Here is a 19,294-nt window from a genome sequence, read left to right as displayed (position 1 = left end):
TTGAATTCACTTTTTTCCTTTTTCAGAAAGTGCATTTTGAACGAACAAAATACAATAACGGATGTATACCTTTATCAACTTTCGAAAGAAAATGGGCTTGTGTGAAAAGGGCCTAAAAAATAATATAGCCCTTAGGATCTCATGTCCCATTTATACTACTCGCATTCGTATTATAGTCAGTGGAAGCTGCAAACATTCACAAAATTATTGGTTCCGAGTTACTGCCTGTTTGTTCAAAGAAAGAGCTATGGTATAGGAAGACAAAGGAACTTTTTATAGCTTTGTTCACAAATAGTTAGAATTTTACCCTTTCGAAAACGAGTGGGGTGCTCAGCGTGGCCCCTACACCTCCTACAATCATACCTCGGAATGTCTTCATCATGCCCACAGGCCTTTTGTCATTGACATGTAATAAGTAAGACTTGACTTTCTACGTCAGACGGTATAGCAAATGTCAAGAGGCCTCGATCTCAGAATTCTGACGTCATGATGTACAGCAGATGTCCACATTGTTAACAGTAAAACCAGCACCTTCCCCTTCAACTTCGACCAAATTAGGCTTCCGATCGCACATTGGACAACATTTGTTTCTGACCGAAGATGATCTCATCCAGATAACCAAATTGTACCTCTCGCCATCTTCGATTTCCATTGCTCCGTGCATTTGCTGGCCGCGATGTAACAACCCACGTGTCTTTCGGTGCTCATATTTATAGCAATGGCTTGACCAGTCTAATTCCTGTTACGCAATAAGCAGAATTTATATCATCTTTTGATCTGCAAATACTCTATTACCTTAACACAACTATCCCTTTTAACAAAATATTATATCTCCCAAGGAGTGGGAGTGTAGAGCTGGGCTCTGGACTGTCTCCTTATTTATGCCGAAAATCAACCCTTTTCTACTCTTTTCTATTTTCCCCTATTCCGTTAAATTCTTTTAAAACATTCATCGCATTGAGTTTTCTATTCGATCATAGATCAATCGTAATATTTTTATCGATCTCTGTAATATTTTTAATAATTCAACTGGTGTTCTAAGCTCAACAATATAAATACTTCTAGATTATGTTATATTTTAGATTATATAACATTTTGCAAGTTTAGATAATTCATAACAGGATTCCAGTTTAGGTGCCTGATGATCGCATTAAGCGTGAAACCCGAAGTTACAACCTAGAAGCCGTTTGCTCAACACACCAAAGGGCATTTTCAGGCAATACTGGAAAATTTTGTAAAGTATATCTTTATGATATCATTATTTCACTAACACATTACGCAAATTGAAAGATAAATGCTTTTTGCAAAACAAATTTTGACATCAACAAAAAACACTCACATCTTTCATCCCTGAAATATACAGCTCACCGCCATTAAACTCTTTTCCCAGTGAAATATTCAACGTAATCTCTGCATCATCATAATGATAACTTAAGTCGACATCTTTCCCTAGTTGATAGCCAACAATAAACGGACGATGAGAGTCAAGTCCATCTCCAACCCAGTCTGGATAAAGTATCTTTGCAATCGGGCTCAAGAAATTGAACACCAACAGGTCGAAGAAATATTCTTTGAAGCCCATTTCTGATAGAAGAATCTGTTGGTCCAAAAAAAAAATAAACTTCTGTTGCCTCAAAATATTCCATACAAAACTTTTTTCAATATGACCAAGAGATTGAAGTTAGGGATTTGCAGCTAGGGATCTTATATTTCTTGTATTACTTTGGTAATTGAAGGAAGATAAAATGAGAAAAAAGAAATGATGTGATCAATAATAAAAAAAAATTAATTTGTCAACTTATTCAGCAATTGATTAGAAAATCTGTTTCTAATTTAAAGGGAATTTTAGCTTTTTACCCTATATATTATTTCCGGAAATGAAGACCCCCTTAACAGGATTTGGGGGTTTTCCACCACCCAAATGCCAAGAGAAAATTCCAAAATCTTTATAAACAATTTTAAGAAAAGCTGTACTGTTATGCAAAAAAAATTATGGGGCATGACCCCCCAGCCCCCTTCATCTGAAGCCATGCTCAAGAATACATTACACGGAAATAATGACAGCATCAAAACGATGAAAACATTAAACGGTATAAGGAAAAATGATCACAGCATCAAAGAAAAGAAATATTTAGGTTCCCCATACCCCATAGTTATTCATGGTGTTCGGTTTACCAATTGGTAATCCACTCTGAATAAAGTTCTCCATCTCTTCCAAAAACTGGTCACAAAAGCTATCTGTGAAAACCTTAAAGCTGTATGTTAGTGGAGCTGAAAAGGAGGAAAAGGTACAGAATTGAAATCAAGACAAAACATTTTTAAAATATTGAAAATGAATCATGCAAAAAATTAAGTCTTAGCTCGATTACCTTATACAAAAAACATTATCAATTAAGAAGCTTTGCACTGGCTAAGTACAGCCAATTTTGCAATACAATTAAAATGTTTTGCAGTTAGAAATGAATAGTTTTATGCAGACTGTAAAAATAACTTGCTGTGATTGTTTCATTAGATGGCAAAGGGGTGATTTATAGACAATTATTCTTTACACAGGCAACATAAAACAAATGTTTAGTTACTCGTCAGGTACCTTTTTCTTTTACAAGTTTGCTTAACAAGGCTTCCTTAGTTGCAAATCTGTCTTTTGACAGAGTAACCATCTGAAGAAAATCATCAGCCAAATATTCATCCTAAGAAATAGTATTCATGATCAAAAAAGAAAGAAGAAAGTTTTTTCTCTTGTAATTTAGCAGACTTTAACATGAAAATAAACAGAATTTAGAGTAAAGATGCTAAAGCTTTTTGCTGGACGCTCTTCATATCATAAAATGTCAATATATTGATACAATATATACCAGTTGTGGATCAAAGTGGGTCAGTTAGAAACACACCCACATGAAAATAAAGATTGCCCATTCAGTGACAATGCCTATTGGAAATATTACTAAAGGGAATCTAAGAGTGAAGAAAAACTCTTTCAAAGTCCAGTTATCGTTTCAGAAACCTAGCAATTTTAGAAAACATCAAATAAAATATGAAACCTGTTTTATTTTGACAGACAGGATTTTTGCAAATATTTGCATTAGTTGCTGTAAGAAGAATCAATAAGTTATAAATTATTTGTACAAATTAGAGAAGAAATTAATTAATATATTACCTTCAACCTCAATAAATGTGGATGCAGGTGTTTATAACTTTCTGAAATAATCTTTTTCCTCTTTACCGAATCAGGGCCTGATGCTTTTCTTCTGCTGATTTCTTCATAGACCTATAAAACAGATCAGTGAGAGTAGTGAGAAAACTAAACAGTCTATTAATTTGAAATGCAAATGCTACTTATGTTGCATTTGATTGCAATATATTTTGCTGTTTTGTAACAAGAAAACGTTTTTGACACAATTTCAAATTTGATTTATAAAGAGAAAATTTCTCCTTTCAAAAGTATATATATATATATACTTGCAATATAGATTTAATCACAGAAATAACACTTTGTTGGTACCGGTTTCATCTGATCGTGCAGAATCTTCAGCCTATCAACTGCTTTTTGCGGAATATCAACATAAATCTATATATATATATCTATATGTATGTCTGCAGATCTCATTGGATTTGATTAAATGCATCATATAAGTAAAGATGATGATTAGATTTAGAAAAGGAATATTTACTTGAAGAGTTTTTTACTTTCAAAAGAGAAATAAGATGAGTGAAATGAGTGAAGCCCAACAGCAGCATTTAGATGCATATTTAGCAGGTTTTTTCAAGAATATATGTATGCATACATATTTTTTACATACCCCAGAAACAATTTCAGCATATTGGTTTTCACTGATACCTCTTCGTGAAAATTCCTGTGCAAAATGTTGAAATAAATTCCATATTTAAAGGAAACTTAAAAATTTAGTTGAAGACTGCTTTTTGCAAAATGGTGAAAAAAGTTGGCATTTTTCATTAAAATTTATTAAAAGGCAGAAAGTTGGATTCAAACAATTGAAAAATGGAAACAGATTGTCATTTGCAAAGCTTAAATCAAATTTTAAGAAAAGAACAAAAAATGGAAGCAGAATAGCCAGGTTTTAAAACAAGCTAATAGAAAATTAATTCAGGGTGGCCTTTCTCTATATGAAAGTTCAACAATGTAAAATTTGATTATGTATGACCCTGACTGGAAGTTTGTTGTGTACATGGCTGTAAGCATTATCCCAAGTGTTTTAATGTAATTTTTTCATGGTTTTCATGCATTTATAATCAGAGTTTTTCATTTGTAAAGGTAGCATTAAACTAGAAGTGCAGGGGCAACTGGCCTGTGGTTTCAGTTGCTTTCAGTCCAAATCTATATGGTTGTGGCTTGGATCGAGCTCAAGACATCAGCAAGATTTCACAGCAAACTAGCACAGTTTTACTGCATTTTCATATAAACCGATCTAAATACTAAAGAAGAAAGCATCCGCTTGACGCATACAAAAAATTAAAATCATTCACATTCGGTGCCTAAAGTCATGCCTAAAAGTCAGAGTATTCCCTTACTTTTTCTCATTTCTTTTTTCGTTGATCTTGCGCTATGACAATGATCTAAAGAGCATAGGGCAGAGCTTGATATCTTTTGAGTTTTCAATTCTTATAAACATCTTAATCGCAATAGGTTTTGTATATTTGTGTAGTGTGGATGTGGTATTGAAGAATTTTAGTTTGTATGTGAAAACTCTCCTTCCCCCGTGTCCATAAGAGCAACACCAAAGTTTTTCAGCATTTAAAGTTAATGAAATACCTCTTTGTAATCCCTTTCAAACTGTTCTTCATCTTTAAAAACAACATGGAGTTTTAATTTCTTCAAAAAGATGTTTCTTTCAAACGCACAACTGCAAACATAACTTCCCCTCAAACCTGCCATATTGTTATGTTATTGCTGTTGTGGCTGTTTGTTTACAAACATAATCTCACTTCCATCCAGCCTCATATGCGCAACCAACTGTTTATTCTGAAAAGATAAATTCCTTGGAAACGATTTAACGTAATCTTACAACAACATGGCTCATTTACTTGGAAGTAAAAGCTGTTTGGAAAGCTTGGCACGAGACATCGAAGATATACAGGTCACAATTAAGGATGGTGTTGAGAAAGTTGGACCCTTGCATGTATATTCATGGAAGTTTCCTGACAAACTTTCGGGTGAACTAGATGTCAAAGAGCTCCTGTCTTCTTACACTCACTCAAACGACGATGACTTCAACAGGCTTGCACATATTGTCCTCTTTGAACTTGTTATTGACAGGCAAGTTTGCTTTCTAAGTTGCTTTACATTATTACCAAGCAGGACTGTCTTTATGCTAAATTCTTCAACAGAGTTTTCTGGAATTATTACATTGACAAGACCTGTTTTCAAGTTTCATCGTAGTCTTACCAATGATTAGAATGAATTTATAATGTTATTGATAATCATCTATATTTGGCTGTAAAGCTATCAATTTTTGTATGTGATAACAGAACATCAGTAACTAGGATAGGGCAGCTAATTTAACTGAGATGATATGAGATTCTATTCTGTAGTTAAAAAGGGGATCTGTTAGCTAATTTTTAAGTTTATGTAGAACCATCAGACCAACTATGGGCATAGAAAAGATCTTTTCTAGTGAAAGTTAAGAAAAAGTTTTCTGTTTTATCTGCTGGCTACCCTGTGACTATCCAATTTCCCAGGGTGAAATTCCACTGAAAAACACTGCCTAATTGTCTTAAATGAGCCATCATTTGCCTTGCATTTGTAGATTCAAAATCCCTTTCCTTTACTAATCATTCAAAGTTGATGACAGTTAAAGCTGTTGTTTCATTTGCATGAAACAAAAATGAACATCAATCCTAGCTTTATAAAAACAATATGTGGGGAAATATTTGGGAAGTGTCTCCGAGACTCTTTTGGCCCTGAAGCTGATTGTGTCAACAGTACTGTAGCCTCATGTCCTGAACAACTGGTAACCATATCTTTTATTGTTAATTACAAGTGGTAACCATATGTTTATTGGTAATTACAAGTGGTAACCATATGTTTTATTATATCTCTGATGTTATGGCTGATTACAATATAACTTACAGTTATTATCAGTAGCAGTGCCACGGGGGACACGTCCCCCCAATTCTCAGCAGAATTGATTTTGTATTTGATCTAAATTCGATGAGAAGATGTTGGGGGAGAGGTAATATTTTGACATCATACTTTTTGTGATGTAATCCTATGATTTTCAAACTGCCAATTTTCAAACAAAAGTTAGTCATAGGCATTCCCTTCAAATAAAATTGGTGTTCCCTGTTGGTAAAAGGGCGTTTTCTGGAGGTTAAAAAGGCGTGGCTTAAATTTTTTGTCTGTCCCCCCCCCCCCCCCCAGAGCTTAGTGGCTGGCACCGCCCTTGGTTATCATGTAAATATTAACTTACAATTAGATATTTATATTACTATGAAACAATGCCTTACAAAGAAACTTTATCTTCTTCTTTTAGGTTCATGTTTTTGATGCAAATAGCAAGCCAGTTTTTAGATAAAATATGTTCTGCTGTCGAAAAAGCACCAGAATCTGCCAATAGGAGCAGAAGCAGAATGTCAGGTACCTCAATGTCGATGGGGCTTACTGTTAAGAAATTCTGGAATAAAGCCACTCACCTAAGCCACAAGATATTCCAAATGCAACAACAGGTATTATATTTTGCACCAGAGATATGTATCTTATGTTTTGTGGCATTTTTATTTGAATTTTAACATCAATTCATTCCTTTAAGCAGAACTGAATACATTATTTGTTTGATGCTGTTTCTTTCCTTTTCCTTGAATTTTAGATTCATTTTTTCCATCTTTAACACAATCACATCTAGGGGTGTAGAGCCTAACACTTAGGAAACATTTCAAAAGTTTGGAGGGGGGCACATGTAGTCAAAATGAGGCACCTGTGTATACTGCAGGTAGATACTTTATCTCTTTTTTCTAAAAAGAGGGAGCATGTGCCTCCATAGTTCCTGTCTCTATTTGTAAGTCTTGGGAGACATGGGGGCTCATTCCCCCTTCTTCAAACAGAACAGTAGCCTAATGTCTACTTCTTATATTATTTTCTGAGAATTATTCCGAGGGTCCCTTTGCTTTTTAATAACACTATACCCTTACTCACATTAGCAATAGGCTCTGCATTGCTATTAGGATTGAGAAAATAGCAATCTGAATCTGAGCATTGTCTACTAAAATAAACAAAGGAGTGGCTAGCCAACACTCAACTATGCTGTTAGTTTGGTTCTTTGATACAAGTTGGATGATCCATGGGCAATGTCTGTCATTTGGTGCTTTCCACTATTGTCCTGTGTTTCCATCTCTGTGATGTTGCTCTGTTCTGTCTTGTTTTCTATCTGAAATTTAAATAAAACTTAGGCTAATTTGACAATGTGATAATTTTGTATAATTCACCCAGTAGAAATTAAGGTGATTGTAAAATAGGAACCTTTTTGCAAAGATGATTTTTTTGGACCTAAAAATCAATGACACTTAAGCCAAATACAACTGTGCCGGGACCTGAATACAGGAGGTGGGGTGCTAGGGGGGTGTTGACCACCCAATTATTTTCAAAACAGTACTTAAAACAATTCAAAAACAATCTTTCTTTCAATTGTTCTTTTGCATGTCTAGCCCCCTCGAACGTTGAAAGTTGTTATTTTTACAAAGAAGCCTGCTCAATTCACAAAGTTGTGAATTTGCAGTTTTGTATGACTTGTCTAGAGTGTAAGAAACATTATTTATTTAGAGAATCTGGTTTTCCGCCCATTATTGTTGCTGTATGTTTATTTTTATAATTGGATTAGGCATTGCCATAGTTTTTAAAATAGGTTGCTGGGCATATTTTTTGCATTAACATATCTTTAAGAAATCTATTTTGAGGATTACTTTGCCATTGGTTTTTTTGCCACAATCTGAATTAATAAAATTTCTTGAAGAAAAGCCTTGAAACATTCATTGCAACAGTAAATCCCTGCTATAAACTTGTGACAATTAAATTTTCTTTTGAGAATACTGCCATGTTTCTCAGAGATTTCTGTTTTAATATATTTAGCATAAATTAAGTGCCTTAAGCATCTTTGTCTGTCTAGAAGTACATAGAAATAAAACAGTTACAATATATTCTTATTTTTCTTTGCATCTGGGTATGCCATCTCTGAATTTTTAACCAAATCTGCCCTAAAGTTTTGTAAAGTGCTTTCTATTTAAGAATTTTAAGAAAAAAATAAATTTCTTTTTCTAAGATCTTCAAACCCGAACTTTTAAGTAAGTTTTCTTGTACTTTTTAACCTTGTTTGAAAGTTTTGATCAGTCAATGCTTGCAAGTTTAAAGATTTTAGAGAGATGCATACTGGCTTAGCATTTATGAAGTTACTCTTTTGACCGAAAAAGGTTCCTGAAAAGTTGAAGTTTCGGATTAAAATAACTAATCCTTGTTTGTGAGAATTATATGTTTTATTGATCATATGTCAGAAAGTGGTTTTATTTTTTAATGAAATTGCATCCTGTTGCCAGGCAAAGGACAAAAGGGTGGTTGCTTCGCGAGTAGAAAATGCAGTGAATAAGCTGCAAGAAGATAACGAAATTATGAGAGAGGCAATTTTGTCAATGCGTACACAAAGTGCTAGTACTGTGGATAGATCGCAAAGCTCCATGACGTTGAGAAGCGATACAAGTATATCACAACAAAATGCCAAGTCCTTGTCTTTCATCAGCAATAATGGAGCAACATCAGAACAGGAGATTACACTAGCTATCGAAGATTTCGCCGTTTCGAAGATGTTGACAAACGTCGCAACTCAGACGTTCGATACGGCGTTTGTCTCATGCGAAGCGTGCGCACGAATGCAACAAAATCTCATTGACGTGGGTACTGCCATGATATCGCTTTGCGAATCCCAAGGACTGCCGTCTTCGCTGGCGAAGCAAAAGAAAATGTTGAAGAAATCACTGATGGCTGCAACAGACGTATCTAGGTGGACCATTGAGCAAAACCGCGACATCGAGAGAATAAACAAACATTTAGAATATTTATATAGTAGAATCGAGCCATTGAGAACTGACCTTGAAAAGTCAAGACAAACCTGCAAGAAACTCAAAGAGCAAGTTAAAGAATTAAGTGATGGAAAAATCGATATTGAAAAAGATTTGGTCGAAAAGGAAGTAAATTTCAATAAGAAGATAAGCGTGCTGGCCAATCAACACGAGAAAAGTGAAAGTAAGCTAAAGAAAGAGCTGGAACAACTGAAGACCGATAAAGAGCAAGTGGATTGCCTTTACGACAAACTCGAGAGTGAAAACAAGAGCAGAAAGAAGCAGAATATGCAATTAGGTATAACTCTTGCATTCCATATTAAATTTTATATTAAAATTCTGTTTACGTATTTCCATTTGCTAAGGGAGCATTACTAAAGAGCAGGGGCATAGCCTGCAGGGGGGTGTGTGGGGAGTATACAACTTTCAGAAACTCGTGGGTAGAATTAAATTTATAACAAAATATTAATGTAACAAAAGAATTTCTATCGGTAAAATATGGTTTTGCATCTCTAATACACCCCCCCCCCCCAGCGAGAATGGCCACGCGACGCCACAGCTGAAGAGGAGTCTTTTAGATATTTAAAATTCATATTATTTTTCAATATTTTCGGAGAAGATGCCTCCTTGCTTCAGCTAGTGGGCATTACATTCCCCTGCACCTTGGCATTCCATTCCCCTGACTAAAGTTTGGTATGTCAAGGGCAGACCTCATTAAAGGCCGACCTCCACTTGGCCGCGCGTACGGTGCGGCCAAGTCAGCGCATGCCCAGTGACTCGGTATGATGCAATATTCTTGCCCGTCACGTTCAAACTTTGTACGCTTTGAAAGTAGAACCTGGTTCTACTCTCAGAGCGGCCGCTCTACGTACGTCGGAGATTATCCAATCAAATTGCAAGACTTGGTGACTTGGCCGCACCGTACGCGCGGCCAAGTGGAGGTCGGCCTTAATCTATGCGAGCGCGCGAGCGGCGCTCCCAGGCACAAAAGTTCATGCTCCGAATTTCTGCAGGCACTTTTCTGAATCGAATTTTATTCACTTTTGTTAATTTACAATCATGCTTTTTCTTACTGTCTTTCTTGGTATCAATTGAAAGGTTAAATAGAATTTCAAAGGATAAAGTTGTAAGTCTTTTTTACCCAAAATCATTACTCTAATTGCACGAGTTTGCATATCACATCGTCTATCTGTCCCTTTCTTTCTATTTCCTCTTGCTGAAAAAGACACCACTCACAATTATTCGATCTTTCTATTTCCTCTTGCTGAAAAAGACCAATCACAATAATTCGATCTTTCTATTTTCGAACATAACATATGCCTTTGAGGGGCATATCACTTCACAAAAATCTCGTAAACCTGCGGCAAATCTTCGAAAAATTCTGCGAAAAATTCCTAGAAACCTCTTTGAAAAAGTGACACACCCCTCGCGCTCCTTTAAACTAAAGGTGTCGAGTATAGCGTCTAGCAACTAACGCGTTTGTGGGAGTAAGGGAAAGAAAGTAAAATGCAGAGTTGGCATGTAGAGCAAAATTACAAGGTACACCTCTAAAGAATTCACCCTGAAGAAAATTCATACGATTTGCATCAACACAAATTTTCAAAGGAACCTGATTGAAATAGAATCTTTTACATCTAACATCTAACAGCCCGTGTTATGTCGAGATTTTACAACTCTTGTTAACGAGATGAAAATGAAAAGCTAAAGCTAGCCACCTTGAAAAAACAGTTGTAGATAGAACCAACAGCCTTCTGAATTTAAAGTGAAGTGTTTAAAGTATTGGAAAGCTTTCTTTACTGAAGATGACTTTATTTGATAAAATCGATAATACCAATACCGCAAATCCTCGAATAAGCCCCATGCTCGAATAAGCCCCATGCTCGAATAAGCCCCCCTCGAATAAGCCCCCACCTAAAAATAATTTTGCAAATAAGCCCCCGGGGGCTTATTCGAGGATTTACTGTAAGACTGCTTGTACTAACCCAAATTGAATAAGACGCTTTCAGTAAATATTCATCCATGGGTTATAAAAGATGAAATAAAAAAGACGTGCAAATAAGAGTCGTGTGTTGTTCTTTTTTATTTTGTTTTTTAAAACCCATGAATGAATATTTACTGAAAGCGTTTACAGTTCGCAACATTTTTGATCGGCAATCACAATAAGGGGATTAGAAATTCTGATCGAGCGTGAGTTGAAAATTGCGGTGTCCAACTAGAACCGCTGGAACGTTAGAAAGAAATGATTGGTGGAAATTATAAAGAGCCAGTAGAAGTATTACTTCAGCCCATGTGGATCTAAAATTTCTTGGATGTAGAGGGCGAAAGGAAAAATAGTACGGATGAGCTGGATATCTTATTTGTTGATGACGAAGAAAAACCATAAACTGGAAATTGATATGTATTGGATGTAAAGTAAAACTAAAATAATATCAAGCAAAATGTTTTTTGAAATTCCATTGGTGAAAAACAAAAGTTTTCAAGCGTTTGAAAATTTTGGTAAGAAAAAACTCGGTGGCATTAATTTAAGTTGGTGTAACAGTACTGAGTGGAACTCAGTAGAAAAGAAGATTCGCAATTTATCAACATCTGACCATATGTTGCACCCCTATTTTACTTACAGGCACATTTTTTACTTGGCTCGAGAGCAGTGATTGATTGAAGCAAAATTAGGAATGTTGACAAATTTGTTTCTATTGGCTACTTTTAACTGCATTTCTTTCTCCAGTTGATCATTATTCAACGTTGCAGAGTAAGGCTACCACCTTTTTTCACTGCTTTGAGTATAGTTTTCATACTATTTTTCTTCTCTTTAGATTTTTATTTACTTCTATGTTGCAGAGAAAGAAAATGCAAAGATCTCAGGTGAACTCAAGCAAGAGACATCGGAGAAAAAACGATTGTTGGACATCGAACAGGAATTTCATTCGATAAAAGATGAACTGACTAAAGTCCATGAAAAACTGTGCGAGACAGAAGTTGAAATGGGCAAGACACAAACAGAAAACAAGGCTTTGACAAAGCATAACAAGGTGAAAAATAAATGGCGCTTGCTCGCAATTCTTCCATTTTTAGGTGAAATTTGAGGAAAGATGGCAGATTTCTATCGAACTAATATGGTAGCTCTAATCACGTTTATTGATAAAGCTGATTTTAAGTAAGTAAATTTTCTATCAATTTACTCAAGCACTCTTTAAGTCACGACTGCAACGATAGTGCATCTGCCCTGTTTCATTTCATTTAGGCCTGGGATCTGTTTACGTTAGACCAAGATATCATGGCTTGTGTAGACAAAAGAGCTTTTACTACCTTAACTTTTCCCTCCCCATTCCAAGGTTATTTGTCCAAGCTAGTAAGGAGTTAAGTTTCATATCTCATGTTTTTTGCAGGCAATTCAAGCGAAACAAGACTCTCTTCTTGAACGGGCGAATCAGCTGGACCAAGAATGTGAAGATTTACAAAACAAGCTCGCGGAGATGGAAGAGGAGCGGGAGGAGCTCATAAAGGAGTGTGAAGCGAATAAGCAAGAGAATGAAATGGCTGCTAAAACGACAAGCGAACTTCAAGTAAGAAAGATTATTCTTCAAAATAAACAGCCAGTTTGGTTTTTCGTATCAAAATTTGAAAACATCCTAAACATGTTTTGACATTGGTACATTTTCTTCTTTTCTTTGCACATTTCCCAGGGCATGAAATTCCAATATTCATAAAAATCACCAGGTTCGTATCTGATTATCGAATGAAACTGAACAAGAGGATATAGGGCAGAGCTGATTGGATGTGCAATAACTGATTGCTAAGGACAAAAGGCTGATTGGCTGTTTAATAGCCAACTCCTAAGATGGGAAACCTGATTGGCTGTGTTGCAACCAGTCGCTATCCTCTTATTTTCCTTGACCCGTTTCAAGCAAGATTTGATCCTCCTGTTCCATGTCTCTTTTAAAAATAAGGCGAGTTGCTTTGAAGAGTTAAATGGCACTATAGAAGCGTCCTTTGTCTGACATTTACCACAAATTAGAACATTGAATGTTAATTGCGAAGATTTATCTACGTTTTCTTTCCAGAAGTGGGTCAAAGTAAACTTTTGTGGTCTATTTCCTACTTGTTCACTTTGGTAATTCACGAAAATTAGCTTTAGTTTGCTAAATTAATATCTCCATTAGCCCGGGCCTTTGTTACTTGATAGAACCTCAAATTCGCACGACCCAGCAATGCTATTTTTGAACCCCTCAGGTTCTTGTCAATCAAAAGGAAAAGCAAAAGGAAGAACTGGAAATTGAAGTGAAAAATCTTCAGGAAAAAGTAGCTGTTTTAGAAGAGGAGATTCAGGGTGCCAGAAAACATCTTACTTTGTTGAGTGAATTCCCAGTTATTGGTCATAGCTCCGGAAGGGATGTTTCTAGTAGCGTTGAAGATATCATTGCTACAAAGACGATGACAGAATTGTCTTTAAAAGATGAGATGTCAAAGCAAATCAAAGCAAATACAATAAGAATTGCAGTGCTGGAGGAGCAGAATAACTCACTCAGAAATTCTTTAGCGAAATATGAACAATGTCGCGCTGAACTTCCAAAGGAAATTGTGAGTGCGCTCCTCTCAATTATTCTATCGAATTATAGAAATGGAGTCAGACTTTCAAAAAATTGCATTGTGGGTCGGCAAATACGCCGATTTAGTGCAGCGTGCTTACATATATCTTTAAACTTCTACTTTTTTCTGAAAAGGGCAGGGGCGGACACTTGGTCAAATATTGGGGAGGGGGCAAGCCTATTGTTTTAATAAGATGACGTCACATTTCACATTGTTTTGGAATAAAAGACCATTGTCCTCTAAAGTATTGGGGGGGGCGGCCCCCAGGTGCTCGCCACTGAGCCTTCAACATTTCTGTCTCAAACTGTTAAATCTATAACCTGGTTATAAAGACTACCATTACCGATAGATACTCACTAAAAACTGCCAATTATTTGCTGGATCTTATGCCTGGGAATTTTCCGTTACCATACATCTTTTGTTACCATACATACCTAACATTGTTCGATTAACGACACCGCACTTCCTCATCATAAATTTCTCTCTATGCAATATTGAATTTGCTAATGGAAAGTATGGTGCAATGATGTTGTTTAAGTGGCGAAAAGGAGTGGCGAAACAAAGGGTTTATACCTATTAATACCATGTTTTGATTTTCTTGATCATCAAATAAATGACGTCATAGACGCCGTCATAACGGTCTTCCTTTTAACTGGGTATTTGAATTTTCTGTTTTGATCTTAAACTATCTTGCTTGTTTTTGCAATAATTTTTCCGTAACTTTCAAGACAATTTTTTTCCGTTGTACAACTGTGCGTCACTTTAGTACGAGAGTCAACGTAATATACTTGGCCTGTTTAACATCAACTGCCGTCTTTTTTCGTTTAGTGAACTTAACTTGACTAAAATATATTTCGGGACATTATGTTAATTTTGCTTAATTTAACTTGCTACATTTAGACTGACAAATTTAGCATATAGATTGTTGTAAGATGTAAAACTTGCTAAAGTTCATGTTTCACAATAACTCAGTTTTACTTTTCGTTTTTATCAGCCTAAAGATAGAGTGCCTCTTTGGGAGAATGGAGAAATACCTCACATCGAGACTGACAAGGCAAATCACGCATCCTCGTCAAGGACCCGGTATGTATCAAATCAAAACCAGCTGCGTTCATTTCGAAGGCCGTTCTAGTAGTTTTCTCATAATAAGTTAGAGATTCTCATAGTCGGGTCTTTAACGGCATACAGCGGCATAGCTAGGAGAAAGGTGTAGGGGATGTGACATCCCGAAATTTTTCATGAATTTATCGGTAAATCTTCAGTTTGTCCACAATATCGTTAGTTGGTGGGAAAAATCTTCTATCGGTAGGTGAAATGGCATCTAGATTTCTCTTCATCTTTTTCTTATGACCCTTCATTCCCTACTCTGGAAGGTTACATTACGCCGGAGAAGCTAATTTATGGGAACATTGATCTATTATTATTAGCATATTTGGAGTTGGTAAGTTATTGAAAAATGGCAATCATCCAGAAGTAAATCAGGAAGACCTAAGTTAGTGTTTACAGTAGCAAAGGTGGGACATGGGACATGGCACTACCCTGGTTTAAGGTCAGTTTAACAAAGCAGCTCTGGCACAATTCACCCTATTTAAAAATGTTGTAAAATTATCACAGAGAACGTTTGCAATTTGGTATGCAAACGAGGCGAACAGTTTATGCAATTTTCATGACTGAAGACAGAGCAATATTTTTGTACTACACAAAGATGCTGATTTCAGTTCAAAGTGGAAAGGAAAAATTGAGTCCCTGTATACCGCTTGTTCCTATGAAGATTTTTCGATTGCCTGTATTCTTATCTGTGAAAATTATTCAACAATACGGAATGTTCCTTATTTATGCGTTCAATTTGTTCTCTCAGGCTCTCTGCGAAAACAGCATTCGAGCCGGTTAGTTCAAGCTATTCCACAGAGTGGGTTGCAATCGAACCAAGCAGTCCCAAGCCTCCTTCACAGCCAAGAACTGCCACCAGCAAGCTGAACGAAAAGAGACAGACATACACATCGTCATCAGCCAGTGGTGGTCACAAGTCACGTGGAAGTAGCAACCACAGCCAATCGAAATGGTCTGACGTAGCTGTTGTTGCCAAAGGGCAAGCAACGATAGGAAAGAGAGGTTCAGCACAGCAAAGGACTTTGGGAGATAGCTATGAACCCGCTGATGTGTACTCTTGCCCGGATTGTGACAAAATGTACTCAAATCAACGGGATTTACAAATACACAAGTCGTTTTGTTATGCAAACTTATAAGTTGAGCAACTGTAGTAGAAGGCCCGGTAAAATCGTTTTCCGTTAGGAGGGGCCCAAATGTGTAACCGCCTCGATATTGGTCCTCAAGTGATCAATTCTCTATAATGTACCGAGTTTTCAAGAATGAACCGGCTTTACAAGCATGGAGAAGATATAGTTCCAGAAGCCGGAGAACAGTGCTTCCACTTTGATGGATTCTTCTTTTCTTCAGAAATTTTGGCTGATTGGAAGGAAAGGGGGACCATTTGTGAATTAGAAGGAATTAAGAAGATTTTCTAAGAAATTGTGATGAGTTTTCTGATTCAAAAATTAGAATATGGCGTTATCAATCAGTGAAAGGGTCAATCAGGTACCGCTTTAGCCCCCCCCCCTTCAATTTTTGCAAAAAATGCCAAATATTAAGTAAAGCCTCTTTTTATACGGTTTAGCCCCCCTTTTTTAGACCCCCACTTTTCTCAACGCTCCGCGGTGCCTGTCAATAACAGAGAAAGAGCTTCACGGTTTATGCAAACTTTTTCCAGTAAACCGACTTGGCAAGTTCAGTTATGATGTTTTTATATAACTGTTTTTACACATTTTGATTTGGGTTACTCAAAGATCTCTAAATGTGTGAAATCAGTTAAATGTGTTTAAAACTGGCTAAGATATGGCAACTTTGGCTCTGTCCCCGTCAAATTATTGTAATTTTGTCTCTGTTCTAAATGTGATGACCCATGCCAAAACAGCAGAAAGGTGTAGCAAACCTATTATTATTTGTTGGCCATCGCTCGCCCGATTTGTAACGTATCTAACTGATATTGCATACTTAGATATAATTCGCGGTGTTCTATTAAGTAATGTGGTGCAAAATGAAAAGTTATAAAAATGTATTTATATGGCGTCACATTTGAAACTGCTCACCAATTCTAAACGCCTCGGAAGCTTCGAAAAGTTTCGAAACAAACAAGGGAAAGTTTGGAAACTAGACGAAAGAAATTAGCTTGATAAAGCTTGTTTGTTCAAGGCAACGCCAGGAACAATTTCTTGAGTAAGTTGAAAGCGAAAATAACGGATGAAGGTTATTAATCCATAAAAATCTAGCAACAGGGAAACCAGAAGGATTTTTCACCCATTATAGAAAGAATATTAAGCAAATAGAAAGATATTTTCGGGAATTTGATTGAGCGAAAAATGGAAGAACTGCTGGAGAAAAATATCGACATATCTGCAGCATTACATCGTTTCAAACCGGCTACGGTTTCATCGTTTTGGGGGGTGAAACCGAGTGATGTAGTGCTATCAAAATAACGAGGGTGGTTCTTGCACAAATGTTGCGAAAAAGACGAGCAATCGTAGTAATTTGCCAATTTTCGACATTAACAAGGGGCTCTACACCCCTTGTGACACCCTTTACAGCCCCGTAACTTGCATCCTATACCGACTTTAGGAACGTATTCATCTGTCATGTTTTGGTCCTCGCTTCAAACAACCTTCTGCTCTCTACCCTTATCTCTACTATACAAGATACATTCGCAATAGTTAGTGTTTTTTCACCAATTGATGTTTGATCTTTTTCTCTTGACAAATGCCTCAAGAATTGAGGTGTTGAAATAGAAATCGGCAATGCCTCAACATGTGTATTTCAAAGAAAATTCAGGTAAGACATTAATAATTGTAATTACAACTTGCTAGTTACCAGTTTTGCTTAGCCTTGCTGTAATTGATAGTAAGTATAATTTTACTTAAATTCCTAGTTTTATTCTATTATATTGTACAACACTCAAGCTAGTATATTTAAAGTACAATGCCCGATGGAGGACTGGGTACAAATTGCTTTTGAGGCGTTTTCAAAACTTGATAAGCATCTTATCGAATCGTGTGTTTGTACCAAACTTCGTACTTGTATCATAAGATGCACCATCCACCTTCACAAACAAGTTGGACCAATCGAAAAGAATTACCATATATAACGATTTGCTTATAGGTCAAATCACATTGATGTGTAATTGTATTTTACTCACTTCGCTCCCAGAAGCGTAACTTCCGGTCATTTACCAGAATGCTCCAAAGGCTTAAAATGATTAGTGGCCTTTACTTTCATGATTTAAACTTGGACAATTTCGGCTAAGCCAAATTACAGAGGTTTGATAGGGCCAGAGCTTGTGCTCATTTGGTCAAATTTCAATTATTCTAAAAATAGATTTTTAGACGTCATCACTTGACAACTCTATTCAAGAGCGTGTGAATTCATTGACAGTGGCGAATCTAGCCTTAAAAGTCTGGGGCAGCTTTCAGTTATAGGGGCCAACGCTAGCTATTACTTTGCGAGCTAGTAGAATGGTATGTCCTTGGTACAGCTCCATCAAGGCTGTTATCATTGTGCCAAATAGTTTTATTAGTGGTGTAACGAGCAGCTGCCGTCCCCTAGGAAAAATTACAAAGAAAAATTGTTGCTGGGGGCCTCTAATGGTTCGGGACCCTTTGTTATTCAACTAAAGGTAACTTTGGTACGTTACTCCACGGAGTTTTATCTGTTTAACACTAATACATGAACATTAGAATTTCTACAGAAGAACTATACTTCTAAAAATAAAAGGCTAATAGCTTTGTAAATTTGATTGGCAAAATTTTTCCATAGTAGTTATGTCTTATACCCAATCTCCATGGGATCAGGCAAATCATTCTGTTTCACAGAATTTAAAATCATAGAAATTCGATAAGCAATAGAAGATTGCCAAGGTATACTGGGATGGTATTGGCTTGTCCCTACAGTGGGTTCCAGAGTGAAAAGGGATTTCAATGGGATACGGAGAATCTTGGTTTGGGCTTACCTTGCGCACCCCACCCAAGAGAGGTGCATCATATAATAACATATAATAAATATCCTGATAACATATAATAAATATAGAATTTAAATGCTTGTCAAGAATGATTTTTTCTTGGTAACTACAGAAAGGAGCCAAAATTCCATTAATATTCACCTCGGTTTCAAACCAAAGTGCTTATCAGGGCCCCTAGCTTCTAAAATAAATGCAACAAAGATCGCAAAAACGATTGAACAGCTTTGGAAGAAAACATTGAATTTTTAATAGAAACTTCTGAAAAAAACTGGCGGGGGGGGGGCAAACAAGGGGCAAAGAAAAATTCTGGAGGGGCCATGGCTTCCCCTGCCCCCCGTAGGAATGCCACTGTTCATTGAAGGTGAAATTGCTTCAATTGAAAGACACCGGCATGATGTTATTGCCCAATACAATATCCAAATGGGTCACGAAGTAGAAACCTTGGCTATTACTTTACTGAAAAATTGAGGGGACATACAGCCCCTGTGCCAACTTTTTAGGCACACGACACCCGTCACTTACTCACAATAATCTGCCGCCAGTCTCACCTTACATGAGAAAATATCAAAAAAGCTAGAGATG

General features: G+C 36.5%; 2 protein-coding genes across 3 annotated transcripts; one reads left to right on the top strand and one right to left on the bottom strand.

Moving 5' to 3' along the window:
* Nucleotides 1-270: 270 nt before the first annotated feature.
* LOC135683446 (2-oxoglutarate and iron-dependent oxygenase domain-containing protein 2) lies at nucleotides 271-4,919 on the bottom strand. Of its 2 annotated transcripts, XM_065198693.2 has the most exons (7): nucleotides 4,772-4,919; nucleotides 3,801-3,854; nucleotides 3,158-3,268; nucleotides 2,591-2,690; nucleotides 2,147-2,271; nucleotides 1,340-1,597; nucleotides 271-739 (listed from the first exon to the last, which is right to left on the bottom strand). In XM_065198693.2, exons 1-7 carry the CDS (start codon nucleotides 4,892-4,894, stop codon nucleotides 485-487), a joined length of 1,026 nt encoding a protein of 341 aa, XP_065054765.2. In that variant the 5' UTR covers nucleotides 4,895-4,919; the 3' UTR covers nucleotides 271-484. The 2 variants fall into 2 exon arrangements, with proteins under 2 accessions (XP_065054765.2, XP_065054766.2); XM_065198694.2 differs by lacking the exon at nucleotides 3,801-3,854 and having other exon boundaries at nucleotides 4,772-4,909.
* Nucleotides 4,920-4,962: 43 nt separating this feature from the next.
* Nucleotides 4,963-18,188, top strand: LOC135683444 (uncharacterized). The gene is made up of 8 exons (XM_065198692.2): nucleotides 4,963-5,275; nucleotides 6,492-6,684; nucleotides 8,542-9,358; nucleotides 11,899-12,089; nucleotides 12,447-12,623; nucleotides 13,291-13,638; nucleotides 14,642-14,730; nucleotides 15,506-18,188. The coding sequence occupies exons 1-8, from the start codon at nucleotides 5,031-5,033 to the stop codon at nucleotides 15,891-15,893; spliced, it is 2,448 nt and encodes an 815-aa protein (XP_065054764.2). The 5' UTR covers nucleotides 4,963-5,030; the 3' UTR covers nucleotides 15,894-18,188.
* Nucleotides 18,189-19,294: the final 1,106 nt, after the last annotated feature.

This window comes from Rhopilema esculentum, chromosome 7 (genome assembly GCF_057945365.1).
Source record: "Rhopilema esculentum isolate cy_ngs chromosome 7, ASM5794536v1, whole genome shotgun sequence".
Classification (NCBI taxonomy): domain Eukaryota; kingdom Metazoa; phylum Cnidaria; class Scyphozoa; order Rhizostomeae; family Rhizostomatidae; genus Rhopilema; species Rhopilema esculentum.
This window is presented reverse-complemented; position numbering and strand designations above follow the sequence as displayed.

What these genes read in the sequence shown, in the direction of transcription:
- LOC135683446 (XM_065198693.2), bottom strand. Translation starts at nt 4,894, where the DNA reads ATGGCAGGTTTGAGGGGAAGTTATGTTTGCAGTTGTGCGTTTGAAAGA. An exon ending in ATGCTGAAATTGTTTCTGGG is followed by an intron (nt 3,269 to 3,800) that starts GTATGTAAAAAA and finishes TCTGTTTTATAG; the next exon opens with GTCTATGAAGAAATCAGCAG. An exon ending in ACACCATGAATAACTATGGG is followed by an intron (nt 1,598 to 2,146) that starts GTATGGGGAACC and finishes TTGGACCAACAG; the next exon opens with ATTCTTCTATCAGAAATGGG.
- LOC135683444 (XM_065198692.2), top strand. Translation starts at nt 5,031, where the DNA reads ATGGCTCATTTACTTGGAAGTAAAAGCTGTTTGGAAAGCTTGGCACGA. An exon ending in AAACGACAAGCGAACTTCAA is followed by an intron (nt 12,624 to 13,290) that starts GTAAGAAAGATT and finishes TGAACCCCTCAG; the next exon opens with GTTCTTGTCAATCAAAAGGA. An exon ending in CTGAACTTCCAAAGGAAATT is followed by an intron (nt 13,639 to 14,641) that starts GTGAGTGCGCTC and finishes CGTTTTTATCAG; the next exon opens with CCTAAAGATAGAGTGCCTCT.